Here is a 17,600-nt window from a genome sequence, read left to right as displayed (position 1 = left end):
CAAAGATGGGACACATATACTGCACAACAGGAGTGCAGCCAGACATTATAAACATTCAGGGTTCAGCCCAAGGGGGGCCCCGGGGGACTGCTCATCTCACAAATCTGCTAGATTTGAATCCATGCTGCAATAATCTGGACTACTTTAACTGCAAATCAAGGATGGCCAACAATGCCAAGTAAATGTGTTCATCAGCACGAGTTGAATATTGGGCCAACAGGAGAACATTTACACCATTAGGCTATGTTAGATTTCTTCAGGGAATAGCATAGATTCAAGGCTTTTTACAAAACACCTCAGGGCACTCAGCCCCAGAGGCCACCCTCCTGCTCCGCCCCTGCTGCACAAATCCCTCTGCAGTTATTTATGCCGTTTTTTTGAACCTGTGGTCTCTGACATATTCAAGAATCACCTGACATTTGTTTTTCCTGTTGTTATGAGCCTGTTGAAACTATTCTCCGTACTTGCTCACGCTCACATTTACAGACACTGTGTGATTGCTCGATACCAAAGCAAATAAAAGGGATGAGGAAGACAGCAGCTCCTGGATTCTATTTTTCTGACAGGGCATGGCAGGGTTTTGGATGGAGGAGATATTTTGGCGGCACAAACGTATTTTGTTTCCTCTCCTGAACTCATTTGATGACTAGCTGTGAGGTGGGATGAGAGGCGCAGTGGGGGGTGTGTGTCAGCAACTATCTTTGATGTTAAGGATTTGCACTTGTGTTGCCTGCTCAGACCATTTGAGGCATCTGCATTCTTTGCTATTTTTTTTGTGGATTGACTTGCTTTTTGGGGATTTTAAAACAGTGATGTGTTCTCTTCAGGAAGGTGCCATGTTTTTCATTCCTGTTATCTATCCTCCACACATGATTACCGTGTGAATGGCATCCAACATACTGTACGACTGTCAGCACACATCTTAACACACAAGGAGGGGGATGTGAAGGTAGATGTATCCTAGAGATGATAAGTGTTGAAGAGGTCATTTTACCTGGTTCTTTGAAGACATTAGTGTGAAGCTTGGGCTCTTCAAAATAGCGGCCGGCTTAGGCTGCATTCACATGGATTCTGGCAGTCAGACAGCACCTTCTGGGTGGCACAAGCTGTCTGATGAAATTGCGAGACGGCAAAAGGAAAAATGCATGAAGATATACAAAGGAATATAATAAAATAAAAATATTTATCTCATCCTAATGTCTGTGTATGGAAAGCGTGCAAGGCAATTATTTTACTTATTTAATGTGCATGCTACAGCCTTCAGTAGGCTGCACAAAGTTAATCCTTTGATACCTGAGAAAATTGGCACGATTTCCTCAGAAAAAACACAGGGAGAAGTTCCAAGTTATGAGAAAATACCTGATATTTGGCCAAAAAAAGGTTTCCAAAAAAGAAGCTACCAAAACAAAAAAACAACATTATCCGACTTTAATAATACACACTTGATGTGCTGTTTAAAAATCGAGCTTTAAAAATAAAATTATACATTATTTTATTTTCCATTTTCATTGAGTTAATTTTCAAACCAACATCAGTCCTAATCATAACTATCATTTTATTATATTCATGAATTTTTCAGAATTTTAACCCTTTAAATGCCAGTTTTTTGTCATGATGTCACTTTGTTTTTTAGATGAAACAGTAAGGAATGATTTTCAGTATATGACATGCTAAGGAGATTTTTTTAAAATATTTTTTTTTAGGTTTTTTGATTATCACAGCCTGGGATATGTCAATGATTTTCAGAAATTTTGATTGTGAGAGTGCACCTAGTGGAAGTAGCATGTAGTTTCTCCAAATGCCAAATATGGTTAAAATAAATAAATAAATAAACATCAGGTGGAAAATAGCAAAAATGACAAATTCCAAGGTAAAATCCCTGAATGACACACATAAATAATACAATGCATGTTGTTATGCTTTGATATTTGTGAGATCAAAAATTGCAGTTTGGATGGGTTTCAATGGCACATTTTTTGCACAGTATGAATATAAATATGGTTTTCTGGATTTATATGGTATTAACTTCTAATGATTTCTCCATCTCTCTTTTTAAAAACTAACTTTCACAACCTTTCCTTGTCACCTTTTCCTAACAGCTCTCAACTTGTCGGACATCTATCACCAAGTTTTAGCCATATTTTCAAAAGAAATCAAACCCATCTGTTCGGGGTTCAAGGATTTAAATCCATGTTGAAGGCGTCTGTTACACAAAACAAGGAAAATGATGTTTCTCCAGGTTTCATAGGGTTAACAGCTAGCCAGACAGTTCACTAAGCTAATATAGCACTGTACATTTTCCATATCACCTACCTGATTTTCTGCCCAGCTCTGCTGACTTCCTGCCACATGTCAGCTTTTCTTTTAATCTCTCAGTAGGATTTCAAGCTCTGATCATATAATTCCAGCTGTTGTTGCAGAAAAATCCTTAGTTTCTCATTGTACAGACCAGCCAAGTTTCCTCCTTGTGTGAGGGATTGGAAATGACGTCACTGTGACAGTCCTCCTCCTTTAGCAGGGCCTGCCGTGGTTGTTTCTCCTGGTCTGCTTGTCCCTCTGCTGTGAGCAGGTCCTGGTAGGCGGAGCTAATTAGTGCAACTGGGAACACCTGGCCAGTCTCTCAGTCTCTTTAACACCTGGCGGATTCAGTCAGCTCCCTCTCTTTCTTCATTCGGCACCATGTTCTTATTTGATCGGCTTCGTCCCTGTTAATAATTTGAGTTTTACAGTCTACACACACGTCATGACAATGCCTTGGAAATGATCTTTTGTTGATGAAAACATTTTCACACCTTTAAGTTCTTTTGCCATGGCTCATGAGTCGGGTCATGACAAACAGTTTTGGGGGGAGATGGGGGATTTGAACGCGGGACCTCTTACAGTATTACTATTACAAATACCATTACCTGTTTTCTAATTTTACCGTCCTGCTGTTGTCCACTTAAATGATTTCCTTTTCACCATCTACTGTCTGCATCCATCCATGTAACTGCAGCGTAAGTATTGCATACAATGGCTGTAGAGGCTCCAAGTACGCTCATTGTCAGAAGCTGAATGCCCCCTACACTCCACATGGACTGTCTTTATAATGAAGCTAGTTATAAAACTTGACCAAGTAATAAACATGCAAAAAAAGCATATGCATCAGACTTCAAGGAAGTGCGCCATTCTTTGACAGCCGACCTTCACAATGGCCAAACAGTGGAATTACAATTTCTGAATCTGTCACATAATACCATTGGGCCCATTTTCCAAAGACTTACACTGCGAAATAAACATCTGTCAATCAGTGAGTACATTTTTTTTGTGTCTTAACCCTGCAAAATCATGTGTCACTATTGGAATTTAATCCAATTTGTCTGATTACAGTTGAAAAGTCTCGAAGTTTCAGTCATTTTATCCCCATTCAGGTAACAATCTTGTCCATCTTTGTAATTTTACATCTGGCATTTGAACTTTTTTGGCTTCTTGCACCACTAAGCACCTTTCAAAGGATTGAAGAGGGTACTGCCTCTAACGCTGTGTGCAGTTCTCTTTATATATGCAAAGCATGAAACCTAAATGTAGAAGGTCACACATTTAAGTTTACAGGTACAAATCTAAATGTACAAGCAAAAGTAATACTCTAAGATTACAGATCGATAATTGTGTTAGAGATTAGCTTTTTGAATGACATAAGATTTTGTAAAATAACAGCTTCATTGGCTAGCTGGCAAAAGCCGATAAAATCTGCCATCAACAGTTTCAAACAGCAAAACTGGTCGTCATCACTTGTGGTTGTAATCGTAACGGAGACATCATAAAAAGTCAGTTGGAGACTACTCAAACTGACTCAGATACATAGAAAATATTGAGTAATTAATGTAATTTTTTTTTTTTTACCATATTTTATTTCTCCTAATTCTTATTAAACTATGTGTCATCTTCATATTGGAAGTGCCAAAGTTATCCCCAATAAAAATGAGACCTTTATAAAAACCTTCACATTTGTTGTTAGCGCCGTGCAAACCAGGAATCTCCCACCGTCAACAGAGACGCTACAATTCACAACAAAAACGCTTTTGTTTCCATCATTCCTCTGCATTTTGTTAAAGAACAAAAGAGAAAGGTTTGAAATTAGTAGGAGGCAACGCTGAAAGTCAAACATTACAGGGTGGAAGAAGCTCTTCTGTAACTGCTGAAAAAGGTGAGCTCACACTGAAGTAAAGTGCTGCTCTGGCGCTCTCGTTTCTCCCCTTGAACTTTTAGTTAACAGCAAACTCAAATCTGTGTGATTCTCTGTGACATACATATTTTTTTGGGAGAATTCTTTGGCTGATTTTTGTTGTTTTGTTGTTGCCCTTTAACTCCTTTTTTAAGAACTCCAAGTAACAGTTACGTCGAGTGTGATGTGAATACATTTTGCTTGAGAGACAAAACCCTCTTTCTTTTTTTAGTATAATTGCTTATAGTCTGAGCAATTATTCAAGTTCATGTAAGGCTGCATTCAGACTGCTGGCCAACTGGATTTGTTTCTCAAATTAGAACTTTAAAGAGATTGTCTGCACTGTCTGCTTCCCCATTGCCAGGACTGCAGAGCCGTGTACACAAGTACAGTGTGTATGGGTTGTTTTGGTGTTTCAGTATGATTTCACAGGTAGGCCGGAGAACAGATAAAAAGTAGACAGCCGCATGGACAGAGGTCTGCGAAAACTTTACAGCGGTTACTTCTCTTTATATATCTATTATTCAGTCTCTCTTTCAAACTCGGTGAGGAGTAATTTGGATTGATGTTTTAGCGCTGCTTAGGAGGAGATAGATGGTAATCAGTGGTGGCTCGTCATTCCATTTCGCCGGTTGAGGAACTGAAATAAGTGCGTTTGCGCAGATGTTGTGTTTCCATCAAAGCCAATAGGAGGCAGAAGTGATAAATACCCATGACTACTGCATTCATTTGATGTGGTTGTGAATGCTGACTGAAACTTTCCTATTGCATTAAAAAGCCAAATGTTCAGCATTCCAGAGATATACAACATGTGGACCCCAGACTTAACTAGCGCAGTGTCCAGTGTGTCTGCTTTTTCTCATAAGTCCTGTTCAACACTTTGTGGTGAGACAGACTTGTGCACTCAGCTCAGCTGGAAAAGCTACGGTTTAAGGATACAAAAGGCAATCTGATTTGAGCATCCACAGCACCCAGACTGAGACACATCTGTTGAAATTGAGTTTCGAACTGCCTCCAAATATAGTCCAGACTTTCCAAAATCAATCTGAATACAATTTGGATGTACCAAAAAAAGGATTTGGGCTGGCAGTCTAAGCAAGGCCTACATGTTCAAAGAAATTTGCTGAAACTTTTTCCCTGAACAACATTACAGCTGCATTTGTGATACTAACACATGATAGGCTTAACACGCTTTTATATGTCTATACAATGAATTATCTAGAGGAATGATCACTTTGGATAATGTTGTTGTTAATGACGGATTAACCAAAAATCAATGGCCGTCCAGCAGGTGATGCATCCACTCAGTTATAATATAAAAGGAACATTAATTTCTGAATAAAGCAAAGAGCTGTGAAATGACACCCATCCTGAGCGAATGCCACTGTTGGCAAACATAAAACTGTTGGTGCACATTACTACACCCAGACAGCATTGTAAATGAGTTGTCCAAAACAGTTTTTGAGGTCACCTCTGTTAGATCAGTGCCTGTGGACATGAAATTACCAAAAACTAAGACAGTATCAACTAATATGGAGTGAGACAATCTCCTAGTTTTTTCCACCTCTATTGTGCAGACCCCATCAGGTCTCAGGAAGATTGTTGCAGTATTCACTGCAGTACGAAGCATGAATATTGTAATAGAGTAATGACTTCAAGGACTCTGTGCCATTCGCCATCTCCATATTACCTCTCAACAGTCACGAATTTGGATTTCATTTTCATATGGTAATGACACTCATCTCTCCTTAGCTGCTAAACTGACTGAAAATGACTACTTTTAATTCGTAAAACTTAGAGCTGCATTTATTCACATGATGGATCCCCATGAATGTTCTCCTCTGTGATTATCTTGGTAGAGAGTTGATAAGAGACACTCTTAGTTCCTTTCACTTGTACAGCAGATGGTGCATCAGCTTTAGATGTGTCAAAGAAAAGGAAAATCATGTACACAGGTTGTGCGCACTTCATTGCCTCTGTGTCAAAAGCCTTCAAATGTTATAATAAAAAAATCTAAGTAAAGCTCTATAATCAATATGTAAACCAATGTGTGCACAGCATGTTGTTGTTTTTAAAGTAACTATAATTGTGCTATTGGAATGAGTTTGACAACAAAGAAAGCACATAATTAAAAGAGCATAACTGACTTCACAATGATATAAAAGCACAGTGAAGTGAAATAAATAAAATGCATCTATGCATATTGGCTTGAAAACACCAGCTTGTGGTTTTTACACTTTCTGTATTGATACAGATTGAACGAGTTAGATTTAAGGTGTTGATTAGTGAGCTTTAGAGTAACTGTTAACAGTCTTCTGGATGAAGCTTCACCTCTTATGCACAGACATGAGAGTGATATTGATTTTCTCTTATCTAACTCATAAAAAGAAAAGCAAATATGTATGTTTCCTAAAATGTCAAACCATTCCCTTAACAAATGTTCCAGTCAGCGTCATGCTCACTCACGAACAAAGGTTGACAGAGCACTATTTTAGCACACAGAACATAAATGTACTAGGAAAAATTCACTTCTTCACAAACAGCAAGAACGTTTTTCAAGGATTGCATACAATTAATTTATTTTGTTTTCGGAGCATTCCTTGAACCATCCCCAATAAATGTATGCTTTTTATCACCTGTGAGCAGCTCCTTCATTTCTACTGCACCTTCAACTGTTGTACAATAGTGTCCACTTAGAGACATTTAAGTGTGCATTATGATTTTCAAGTATTGTGTAATGGTTTTTATGTGAAGGCTTTACATACGCAGAAACATAGTTAGAATAACCATAAGTACATGTATAACTCCAACAAATGGATGCGACTATTTGTGTAAATCTGATTCCAGATCAGTTATCCAGCAGTCATAAAGAAAATGTGTCTCTAACATAATTCTGGTATATGTCATATTCGCAGTTCAAACATCATTGGCTTTTGCAACCCAATTCCAAAAAAGTTGGGACGCCTTGTAAAACGTAAGCAGAAACAGAATGCAATGATTTGCAAATTCTGTTTGACCAATATTCAGTTGAACAGGGTTCCTGTGCATTTGCACATATGAATTTTCAAAACATTTCCAAAATGTTTCTATAATATTTCACACTGTTTCCATTACTTCATATTAGTAGTTTAAAATGGGTATGCCTGCAAACACACACTACCTGAGCATTTGTGGTTGAGGAAACTGCCAGCACTTGCTGTCTTTACTCTTGGGTTCAACAGTACCGGGCGCCCAGTAGCTCAGTGGATAGTGTGGGTGCCTCATGTACCAAGGCTGTGTCTTTGCAGGTTTGCTTTAAGCTCGTGGCACTTTGATGCATGTAATTCCTTCTCTCTCCCTTTCATACTTACAGTCTGTCCTATCAAATAAAGGCAAAAAAGCCCAAAATATAATAAAAAGAGTTCGATATTACCACATATTCCAATAGACCAGACCAACAAAAAAAACATGTACTTCGCAAAACGTCATGGCCCTGCCTCTTTCTTGGGGAATAGAAAACTGAAGATCCAATCAATGGTCACTCAGTGCAGAACTAGATTTTAAATGCTAGATGTAGATGTTGATGAATAATGTCAGACATATTTTGGGATATTTATGAACATATTTTAAACAAAAGCCAGAACATGTATGTTCAAAACTTCTCCAAAGCATTTTGTGAATATCAAAACATTTCCAGAAAAGTTTTTCTAATTCCATAATTTTTCCAGGAATTTCATGACCGTGGGAACCCTGACTGAATACAGTGCATATGGACGATATTAGATGTTCAAACTTGTAAAATTTGCAAAAAATACACTTTTTCTGAATATGATGCCTGCAACATGTTTCAAAAACAGGAGATGGTTAGGGGTTTGTAAGTTGCCCATGGCATGGGCAACTTACACATCTTGAGGAAGGCACCATGAATACATAGGTTTTTGAGCAACATATGCTGCCATCCCAATCTCATCTTTTTCAGGGAAAAAGAATTTCACTTTCAAAACTTTTTGAAACAATTAATGTCCTCAATTTCCAAACACTTATTGGATGCTGTTAAACAAAAGGTGATGTCACACAGTGGTAAACACATGCCTCTGTCCTAACTTTTTTAGAACATGTTGCAGACATCAGTTTAAGAATGAGTGTATATTTACAAAAAGAATCCCCAAAGTTTGAGTATGAACATTAAACATCTTGTCTTTGGACTGTATTCAGTTGAATATATATAAAAAAAAGGATTTGCATCATTGCATTCTGTTTTTATTTATGACTGAAACAGCGTCCCAGCTTTTCTGGAATTGATGCTGCTCATTTTGGTCACCAGAAGCCAGACAGTTTGACCCTTATACACAGCATCTTTGACCATTTGATAGTGACACAGAGAGAAAGAAGAAACCACAAAAACAAGAGAGGTAGACACCATAAGAATCCCGAACACAGGTTGTGTGCTGCTGAAGCCTGACCTGAACCTCACTGAGGCCAAGGGGACTAATTGTTAATTAAGCCAGGCTGATGAAAAAGAACTCAAGTGTAAATGAATGTGTCAGTCTGGAGGAGCACTCAGACACACCTTTTACCCCTGCAATGGAAAATCAGCATTATTTTAAACTTGACAGGGCACTCCAGCAGTTCAGAACGCCTGGTTATTATTATTCATGGTGAAATTAAAGTTCTGATGTTGTTGGGAGGAGAAAAAACGTGGGAGAAAAAACAAAAATAGAAAGGTAGATTAGGTGTAAATCATGGGAGGCAGTGGAGAAGTCTGTGGCTTTTGAGGGAATGTGTGTGTGTCAGTGTATTGAACTGTATCTTGGGACAAGGTGGAAAAGGGAAGAATATAAAAGGCTATAACTGACTTTTTGAAGCAGAATAAAAATGACCACAGCCCCTTTTATTAACAAAATCCTCCCAGTCTTCTCTGTTCAGCTGTCTTATCAATGCCCCAATCCCCGTCATCTCCAATATCTAGACTTTACCTGCTGCTGTGGCCTGGGGGCAGGACTTTGGCAGGTTTAAAGCGATGTCCCTGAGACTGTCTCTCTCCTCCCTGATCTCCTGTAAGTCCTGTTCAATGAGGGACATCCGGCTGTGCTGCTCCTGAGCGGCCGAATGCAGCTTCTGGATCTTGGAGCTCAGCGTCGGGCTCTCGACGCTCCCTCGAAGCATGCTCAAGCGGCGTGCTGTCTCGTCCAAGATCCGGTCAAAGCGCTGCAGCGGCACGTTCCCATCTGGTGCAGACATGCAAGAGGGAGGACAGATGGAGGGAGAGGAGAGAGGCATCAGAAGTTTTGGAGATGGTACTTTGTAAATGGCTGGCCTACACAAGTAATTCAAATGATGAATCAGGCACGATGACCTTATTACAGTGATTTGGTCATTATCCTTCCAAGAGTGCCTTTCTAGTTAAATCTAAAAATTGATACATATTATACAGAAAATGGGTTTGAATGAATAGGTCAGAAATAAACTGCCGACTTATTTTAACACGCTGAAATTTACCCACAAAAAATGCTGCTGGGCTCCATAAACAGCAGGTATTCTCACTTTATCATGGGGATAAAAATCTGGAAATATTTCCATGTTAAATGAGGCATTAAAAAGCACCGAGCTCTTTAGTGATCTGACATTTAAAGTATAATGAAGATTTATGTTTTTTATAGATATGAAAGACTAAAAAGGAGCCACAGTAAAATATGATCTATAAGAGAGGGACTTACCAATCTTGCTAATTAGCTCAGTTAGTGCATCAGAATAGGCCTTTAACTGGAGCTTGGCTGCTTCCATATCTTCCTTCACGTGGGTCAGAGACACCTCTGGCTGGAAATGAGAAGACTTACTCTGGAAACAGTCTTTTAAGTTGCACACAGGAATTGTGGATCAATGTGCATAGATTCTGCTGTTCAGATGTGTGTATGTCTGTGTTAGGTACCTCTGAGGTGATGTGGGAGTTGGCGGTGTCAGATAGCATCTCCTGCTCAGACAGCTGTTGTAAAGCAGAGTCTATATGGGAGCTGAGGTGAGCAGATGCAGTCTTGGTATGTTTGGCCTGGGTCAGAATGGCTTTGGATTCCTGCACACAAAAGAGAGTTTTGAAAAGACAAAAGACAACCAACTGTTAAAAATATTTTCATTAATTACAAAGAATTACTTTGACTTTACAGCCATGCTAGTGGCTATGTGAGGCTGTACTTAGGCACATCAGTTTGCAAATATGCTCATAATGATAATGCCAATATGCTGATGTTGAGCAATTGTAAATGGATTGCATTTATATTGCACATTTATCCCATTCCAGTATGCCCAAGGACATGTTGACATGTGGGCAGGAGAAGCTGGGAATTAAACATGCTAACTACAGCCAGATATCAGATCACATACTGGATACCTTTAAGGTATCTACTGGGGGCACCCGGTGGCTCACCTGGTAGAGTGGGCGCCCTGTATACAGAGGCAGTGTCTTCGCAGCATATGCAGCAGCCGCAGTCGCAGCCGCAGCCGCAGCCGCAGCCGCAGCCGCAGCCTTGATTTTAACCTGTGGCCCTTTGCTGCATGTCATTAGCTCTTTTTCCCTATTTCACTCTACAAGCTATCCTAATAAAGCCAAGAGCTGAAAAAAAATAATATTAATAATAAATATATAGATAAATTAAAAAAGAAAGAAAGAAACAAACCCCCCAAGAAGGTATCTATCAAAATATACCGGTATCAAGTTATATTGAAATCCCCAGTCAAATGATACCTGAAATCGATATCTTTTGGGCTGGGGCTCTTATCCTGGTCTTTCCTGGCTTCCCACAGTATCTGCAAATTTTCTGTTGTTGCCACTTCGAAGCCACTCATCTACCGGCAAACAGTCCAGGATGTTCCACACAATTATTTATTTGTGGCGACCTGCTATGATCAAAAAAATCTGTTGCCACAAACTGATTCAACCTTTTGGAGCTGTAATGTTCATTAGGAGTGCTAACGGTTCAGTTATTCATTGCAACACACTCCCGGAGCACAGAGGGTACTTTGGGCACAGACGGAGGAGAATGCCAGCTGCATTAAAAACAAAACTTAACCATTCACCGTTCAAAAGTTTGCATTCACTGCCTCTGCAGCAGCTGCTCCTCTCGTCCATCGATCTGATCAACTCTGACTGGACTGACAGATCAATTATCCAGCCCGAGACTCAAACCCATGAAAGTGGGTTTTTGGTTTTCAGCAAAAATATTGGATAAATTACATAAATAACGGCCCAGAATTTAAGGGACCATCAAATGTATTATAATCCTTGCTGGAGGGAAATATGAATGTTTGCACCACATTTCATGGTAATCATTTAATAGTTTGTGAGACATATCACAAAAAATAAAAAAATGCCGAACTGAAACAGTCTTCACACACCTTCGCCACAGCATGTGCTGTCTGTTCTGCTTCCTTTGTGGTGTTACTTATGAGGCTGGAGTTTTCCAGAGCTGGTTTTAGCATCTTCTCAATCTGTGAGACCTTTTTTCTGACATCAGCGAGAACCTTTTCCTCCAGAGGTCTCTCTTTCTTCATTGCAGCCTTGGTCTGGACCCGCTGACGGGGCCACTCCCTCACCATGTCTGAGTGGACATTGGGAAAAAGGCAGTGTAGAAGAATTAAAGGCCCCGAAAACCTGGTTGCAAATTCCAAGTATTTCTTTAAAAAATTAAGTAGTCATGACTAAATAAGTGCCATTCAAATTTAAAGTTGGGAAAAAGACATCCCGAGGGTAAAATGATGCAAATTCCTGGTTGTTGCATGGAGTTGTATGCCACATATTCCTCCCTAGAGCGCAGACATCGCAAATACAAAACTCTCTCATGTGCATTAAACAAAGGTGTTCTAACTTTGGGAGATATATTTGTGTTCATGTAGGACCCCATTATTCAAAGTAAAAAGCTGATTAAGAAAATATCTTCTCGGGGCCTTTAAGACAGATTCAAGGTTGCACTGAATTATAAAAAAGTTTAGCCCAATTAGATCCTTGTCCACTGGCTGAATCTCACTCTCATTATTCATCTTCTGCTCATTCTCCACTACTTTACTATTTCATGTGGAGACAAAACCACTGCAGAATCTCATCACGTAATGTAAATAACCCACATTTAGTTCATGAAATTGATGCGTAAAAATGATCAAAACATTCCACTTCATTATGTCTCTCACGTAAGCCGCTGCTGCGTTCAATACATGACAATTAGGTCAGAGCTTTACAATGGTCATGACATATTTATTATAGTAATTCTTCAGTCTGTTCTGTTTGTTTTCAGTTTCTGCTCTTGACATTTCAATTTGAGTAAGGAAATTCAGTTTGACGTTTCACAAAAACAACAATGCAAGACAGACAGTGAGGAGAGTGTCACAGAGGAACATGTTAGATAGAAAGAGACTCACACTCCAGTTGTCTGTGAAGGGCGATGGCGTCAGATTCCACCTCTTTCCCTGCCACCACGGAAGACAAAGCCATGACCTTTGCCCCTTGAGCGTGAGCTTGCAGCTTGAAAAAGAGACACGTAGGATGAAACATGACCTCAGCAGAGCCAAGTGTATTCTAAGCTTGCAACAACAGATATCAAAGGCAAACTGGTGGGAGGACAGCATTGACATTGTCGACAACAGTGCTAGCAGCTCTGTCAGGCTAAACTCCGGCACAGCAGCGCTTTAAGTTTAATGCCAACATTAGCATGCTAACACGCCTTAAGTGTTAATGCTCACACGCTGATGTTTCACAGGTGTAATCAGCGACGGTTCAGAGATGGCACGCTTTAGTGTCATTTTCTGTAACTGTGTCACATGGATCCACACATTGCCCAGCACCGAATAAAATATTGGACCCATTTTTCACAAGCTGCATATCTCCCAAACTTTCTGACGCTTATATGGCATTGTTTTTAGACTGATAAATCAGAAGAAAATTAACTTCAAAACCTGTTTCTGTCTCAGCAACACACTCTTAGATCTGCCAACACCTGATATGATCTTGTGCTGGGCTGATATCAGACATTAAGCGAGCACATAACAACAAGCAGCAGAATAAAGAACAAATATTTCATTTGTACTGATATAGTTATAGACATGTCATAACACTTCATAACCAGGTGGGGAGAGAGATGGCCGAGGCCCTCTTAGGAGGATGGTAAATGTGTATACTATTTCATCGCATTGGCTTAGCTTTTAATGTGTCATCTTTTGTTTAAGTGCATCTTTTGCATAATGTTGAAGATGTTAACTATCTCTCTCTATCTCTATCACTGGCATTAGTCAAACAGTCAATAACAGTCAGTTTGACTGCGTTTTTTTCTACTGAAAATGCTCTACATTTGTCGTAAGTTTTGTCGGAAGCCCTGTTTTAAGTTATCCTTCGCTTGCTTTGAAAGTGAGAATTGTAAAGTTGAAATTAAGAGTTATTTATAAAAAATTTCCTGATTAAAATACAAACCAAAGCTAAGGTGGCAGCTGGTTGGAGGGAAATTGCAAGGAGCTAAAAGTTTCCAGTAAATGACCATCCCTAATAACAACCTACCTGTTTTTGGCTATACTGTATGTTATTTCCATGAAATATCACAATTTAAAGTGTGTGTAGAAGGATAGCAAGTATTCAACTCATCTGTTAAGTGGTAAGGTCTCCAGTGTGATGTTGAGCGGACAGCTGATAGCTACGCAGTGTGTTCACATGATGCATCAGAAGTGCATTTTTAGGATTCTGAAGGGTCAGTGTCTGATGTTGCTTGCTTATATTTTGCAGGTATCACACTGAACCAACCAACCAACAGACATTCCCATCAATAGAGCTGCTTGTATAGATAAAATAAAATAAAAACCCTTCAGAATTAAAAAAGAAAATTCAATAGACCTTCAAAGTATGCAGACATAGAGCCACATGCTGCAGCAGATGTAATCACCTCACTGATGTCATCCACCATCTCCAGTGTCTTATTGGCAGTCTGTTTGAGAGGCTCCATCTCCTCTGTGATCCTACTGACCAGATTGTCTTTGGTCTGAATTTGCCGGTCCAGCTCTCCTGTCTGTTTCAGCAGGTCCTCGCCCCACTAAACAAGAAGCAGAAATACACAACTTTAATGCTTTCATTAAAACAATCCCATTTGGCTGTCTCTATCTCTTTTACAAAAACATTCTGCCTTTAATCAGCCATTTACAGAGGGCACATTAGCCCTTTTCTGTGTCATTTTACAATGTTTTGTCTGCTCAGAGATGCTGCAGTGGTTAATCACCCTCCTCTGGAACAACATGTACCCCCATGAGCAGCAAATCCTGCCAGAAGCCTCTCTCCTGTGCCTACACAGCGTCCCACCTCAGCTTGCCAAATGTTAAATCAAGAAAAAAGAAAAGATGTGGAGTTAACTGCCCACTCTTCAAAAAGCGATACTTGTATCTGTATATGAGCCTAGTTAAATGTCCTGAAATGGTTTTTTATATAATTTGTGCGGCTATAAAACCGACTCTAATGAGAAAAAAAGCTTCAAATTCCATTTGTACCCTGCTGTCCAGCCTCACCTCTGCTGTGTGGTTGGTTGGTTTTGTTTGGTTGAGCTGTGTTTGGTCATGCTCCGGTGATACGCTGGCATCTGTCAGAGCCAGCTGATGTAAGGATGATGTGATGTTACCCAGGGCGAGCTTTAAACCAGCAGCCTCCTCCTCCAGGGCCAGCTGTTTGGCCACTGTTTCATTCACCTGCGCTGTCAGGTTTTCCTTCTGCTGCTGCATTTCTGTAATTCTGAGATGAAGGAAAGAAAGCAGAGAAAATGTTAATTATAAAGTAATAGCTACTTTTTAAATATCAGGATGTCTTTCTGTTCATCTGATTTATTATTATTGGGATGATGAAAGATGCGGACTCATTAGAGCATCACTAGGTGAATTCAGTCTTTGGTTAAACTCTTCTTTTTTTAAAAAGCATCATGCTTTGTCATGTTGAAATAAATATAATTCTGTGAACCAGACAATGCAGCTTGGTCTAAGTGAGTAAACGGGTTTAAAAGATAGGTAGCATTTTGCCGAGGAAGCCTGATGAATTCATAAGAGGTTTTAGGCAAAGCGCAGTAGACACGAAAGTGCCATTTTTATCACCTCCGCAGCTGTAATGACATACAATCTGTTTTGCCTCAACTGAGCAGATATGCAGAAATTCACAGTGTGTCACTTTAGCTTTTTTTTCTCCCCAAATCCTGTGTTAAGCAACAAGCACATGGTGTTCTCATGGGTAGTTAAAAATAATTTGTTTTCACAATAATTAATTTAACATATTCGGTGGGCGGCAAGGTGATGCGGTGCTTAGGATTGTCGCTTCACAGCATGAGGGTTCCAGGTTTGAACCCACCGGCCGGCTGGAGCCCTTCAGTGTGGATTTGCATGTACTTCTTGTGTCAGCATGGTTTTTTTCTTCCCACAGTCCAAAGATGAGCATGTTAGGTTTATTGGTGACTCTAAATTGGTCGTAGGTGTGAAAGTGTGAGTGAATGGTTGTCTGTATTACCCAATGTCAGCTGGGATAGCTCAAACCCCTCTGTAATCCTTAACAGGATAAGAGGAAAAAGAATGACTGGTAGGACACTGGAATACTACAAGTTTTGTGTTAGTGCCTTTAAAAATAACTCACATGGCAAAGGTCTGGTACAGTGAAAGTACCAATATAACACTGTAAAAGTACTTCATTGCAGTTGAAATAAGTGTTGTTCAAATGTTCTTTAATCCTTTGAAACTTCAGCTAATTGGTTTGATTTCTTTCAAAGATGTGGGAAGAAGGCAACGAGCAAGGAGGAAGAAATAACACAAAAGTTAGCAAGAAATCAGAAAAACGTACAAGAAAATTACCTGGAAAAAAAAAGAAATAGACAGTAAAAAACAAACAAACCTGGAAAAAATGTTCAAAAATGATAACAATTCTCTAACATGATTTAAAATTTCTCTAAGCATTTTTCCCTAGAATTTTTTTAATTAATTTACTAAATCTACGAATTTCGTGCAATTTGTGTTAAATTTCTCACCAAGTTGCTCATTGTTGTTTTTCTCATGTTTTTGAGAAAAAGAACCCAAAAACCCAACAACACATCACTAAATGTAAAGATTTTGATACTTGTAAAAGGTGTCTGAAAGCAACACAAGAAAAAACTCATTCTGCAGAAAAATGTCCCTGGTGATCACAGGGCGGGTACACTTGTTATTTGCTTTTTTTAAATTATATTCAAGACTTCTTGAAAACACAAATAAAATCTTATAAAGCAGAACATTTTTTCAGCAGGACTATGATCTGGAATCTAGGAGAAATTAAAAACAATAACAACAAAGATTATATGTTTCCCTGATGGTAACATGTAGCCACATCCCGCATTGTATTTGAGTGTGCATAGCGGCACTTTATTTCATGAAAAAGTAAATAAAAACTTCTGAACATAATCGGACATGTTCCAGCAGGAATATAAGACAAAATGGGAGAGTTTACCAACATTGGCAGCCAAGTTTACCTGTTTCCCTGCAGTTAGCATGTAGCTACATGTAGCAGTGTTACATCAGGTAAACACTTGCAGTAGCATGCCGGAGCAGATTACCATATGAAGAAATCAGTCATGAGCTGATGTCATGTTAGAGCCAAAGTAGAACAAAAAAAAAAAACAGGTCATGAGATTTTTGCTCACATGAAATACAATCTAAAAAAATTAAATAAATTAGGGATGAATAAAAATAAACAGGTTAGAATAGCCTAAATAACATTGTTAAACTACTAAATATCAACTTTTTGATTGTTATTAACTTGGTTGAACTTAATTCAGCTTTTAAAGGTTTCAAATCATGCTGGGTGTACTAATGGGGTTTGTCAGACCATAAAAAAAAACAATACTGCCGGAGTTTGAAGTACTTAAAAAGATCCATGCTGATTGTTACCTTTAAAAAAAAAAAAAAAGCCGAACCAGCGGATTATTTCTTGGTGTGTACTTCTACATATGTTTACCTTATTATTTGAAAGCCATATTTAATGTGAACATCCAGCATTATATCACTTTCAATCAAATATATATAAATTTGATTGAAAACAAAGAAAAGCATAATAAGTCCCCCTTAAGAATACTTTGTATTTCACAAGCTTCTATATTTATCAATGTAAAATTTGAATCTGAAAAGAAGTGCTCCTGAATAAAAACACAGAGTAGTAAACTTAAATGTTCGAACACTTCTAAAAAAACTAAAAATAGTGTTCTTATTTGGGGCCTTGTGGTACAGGTCTATTGTTTGTTGTTGGTTGAATTCTTTTTTTTTTTTTTTTTTAATATTATTTTTATTGATAGTTTTATGTTTCCATATTGACATACAAGTCAACGCAAAAATCCCTACCCCAAATTCTGACTGGATTGCCTTGCTTCCTTTAAAATGCACCTGATTTGCTTAAGTA

The 17,600-nt window shown here is 38.8% G+C and overlaps 1 protein-coding gene across 1 annotated transcript in view; it reads right to left on the bottom strand.

Moving 5' to 3' along the window:
• Positions 1-6,799: 6,799 nt before the first annotated feature.
• lamc3 (laminin, gamma 3) overlaps positions 6,800-17,600 on the bottom strand; it is a 139,608-nt gene continuing 128,807 nt past the window's right edge. Inside the window, exons 22-28 of the mRNA XM_042509210.1 lie at positions 14,711-14,930; positions 14,098-14,244; positions 12,590-12,692; positions 11,573-11,775; positions 10,113-10,253; positions 9,901-10,000; positions 6,800-9,411 (exon numbers count right to left, since the gene is read on the bottom strand). Of these exons, the coding sequence (XP_042365144.1) occupies positions 9,149-9,411; positions 9,901-10,000; positions 10,113-10,253; positions 11,573-11,775; positions 12,590-12,692; positions 14,098-14,244; positions 14,711-14,930 (1,177 nt within the window). The 3' untranslated portion in view covers positions 6,800-9,148. The remainder of the gene's footprint in view (positions 9,412-9,900; positions 10,001-10,112; positions 10,254-11,572; positions 11,776-12,589; positions 12,693-14,097; positions 14,245-14,710; positions 14,931-17,600) is intronic.

Source organism: Plectropomus leopardus, chromosome 20, assembly GCF_008729295.1.
Source record: "Plectropomus leopardus isolate mb chromosome 20, YSFRI_Pleo_2.0, whole genome shotgun sequence".
Classification (NCBI taxonomy): Eukaryota; Metazoa; Chordata; class Actinopteri; order Perciformes; family Serranidae; genus Plectropomus; species Plectropomus leopardus.
The sequence above is the reverse complement of the archived record's forward strand: the minus strand, read 5'-3'. Positions and strand labels throughout refer to the sequence as shown.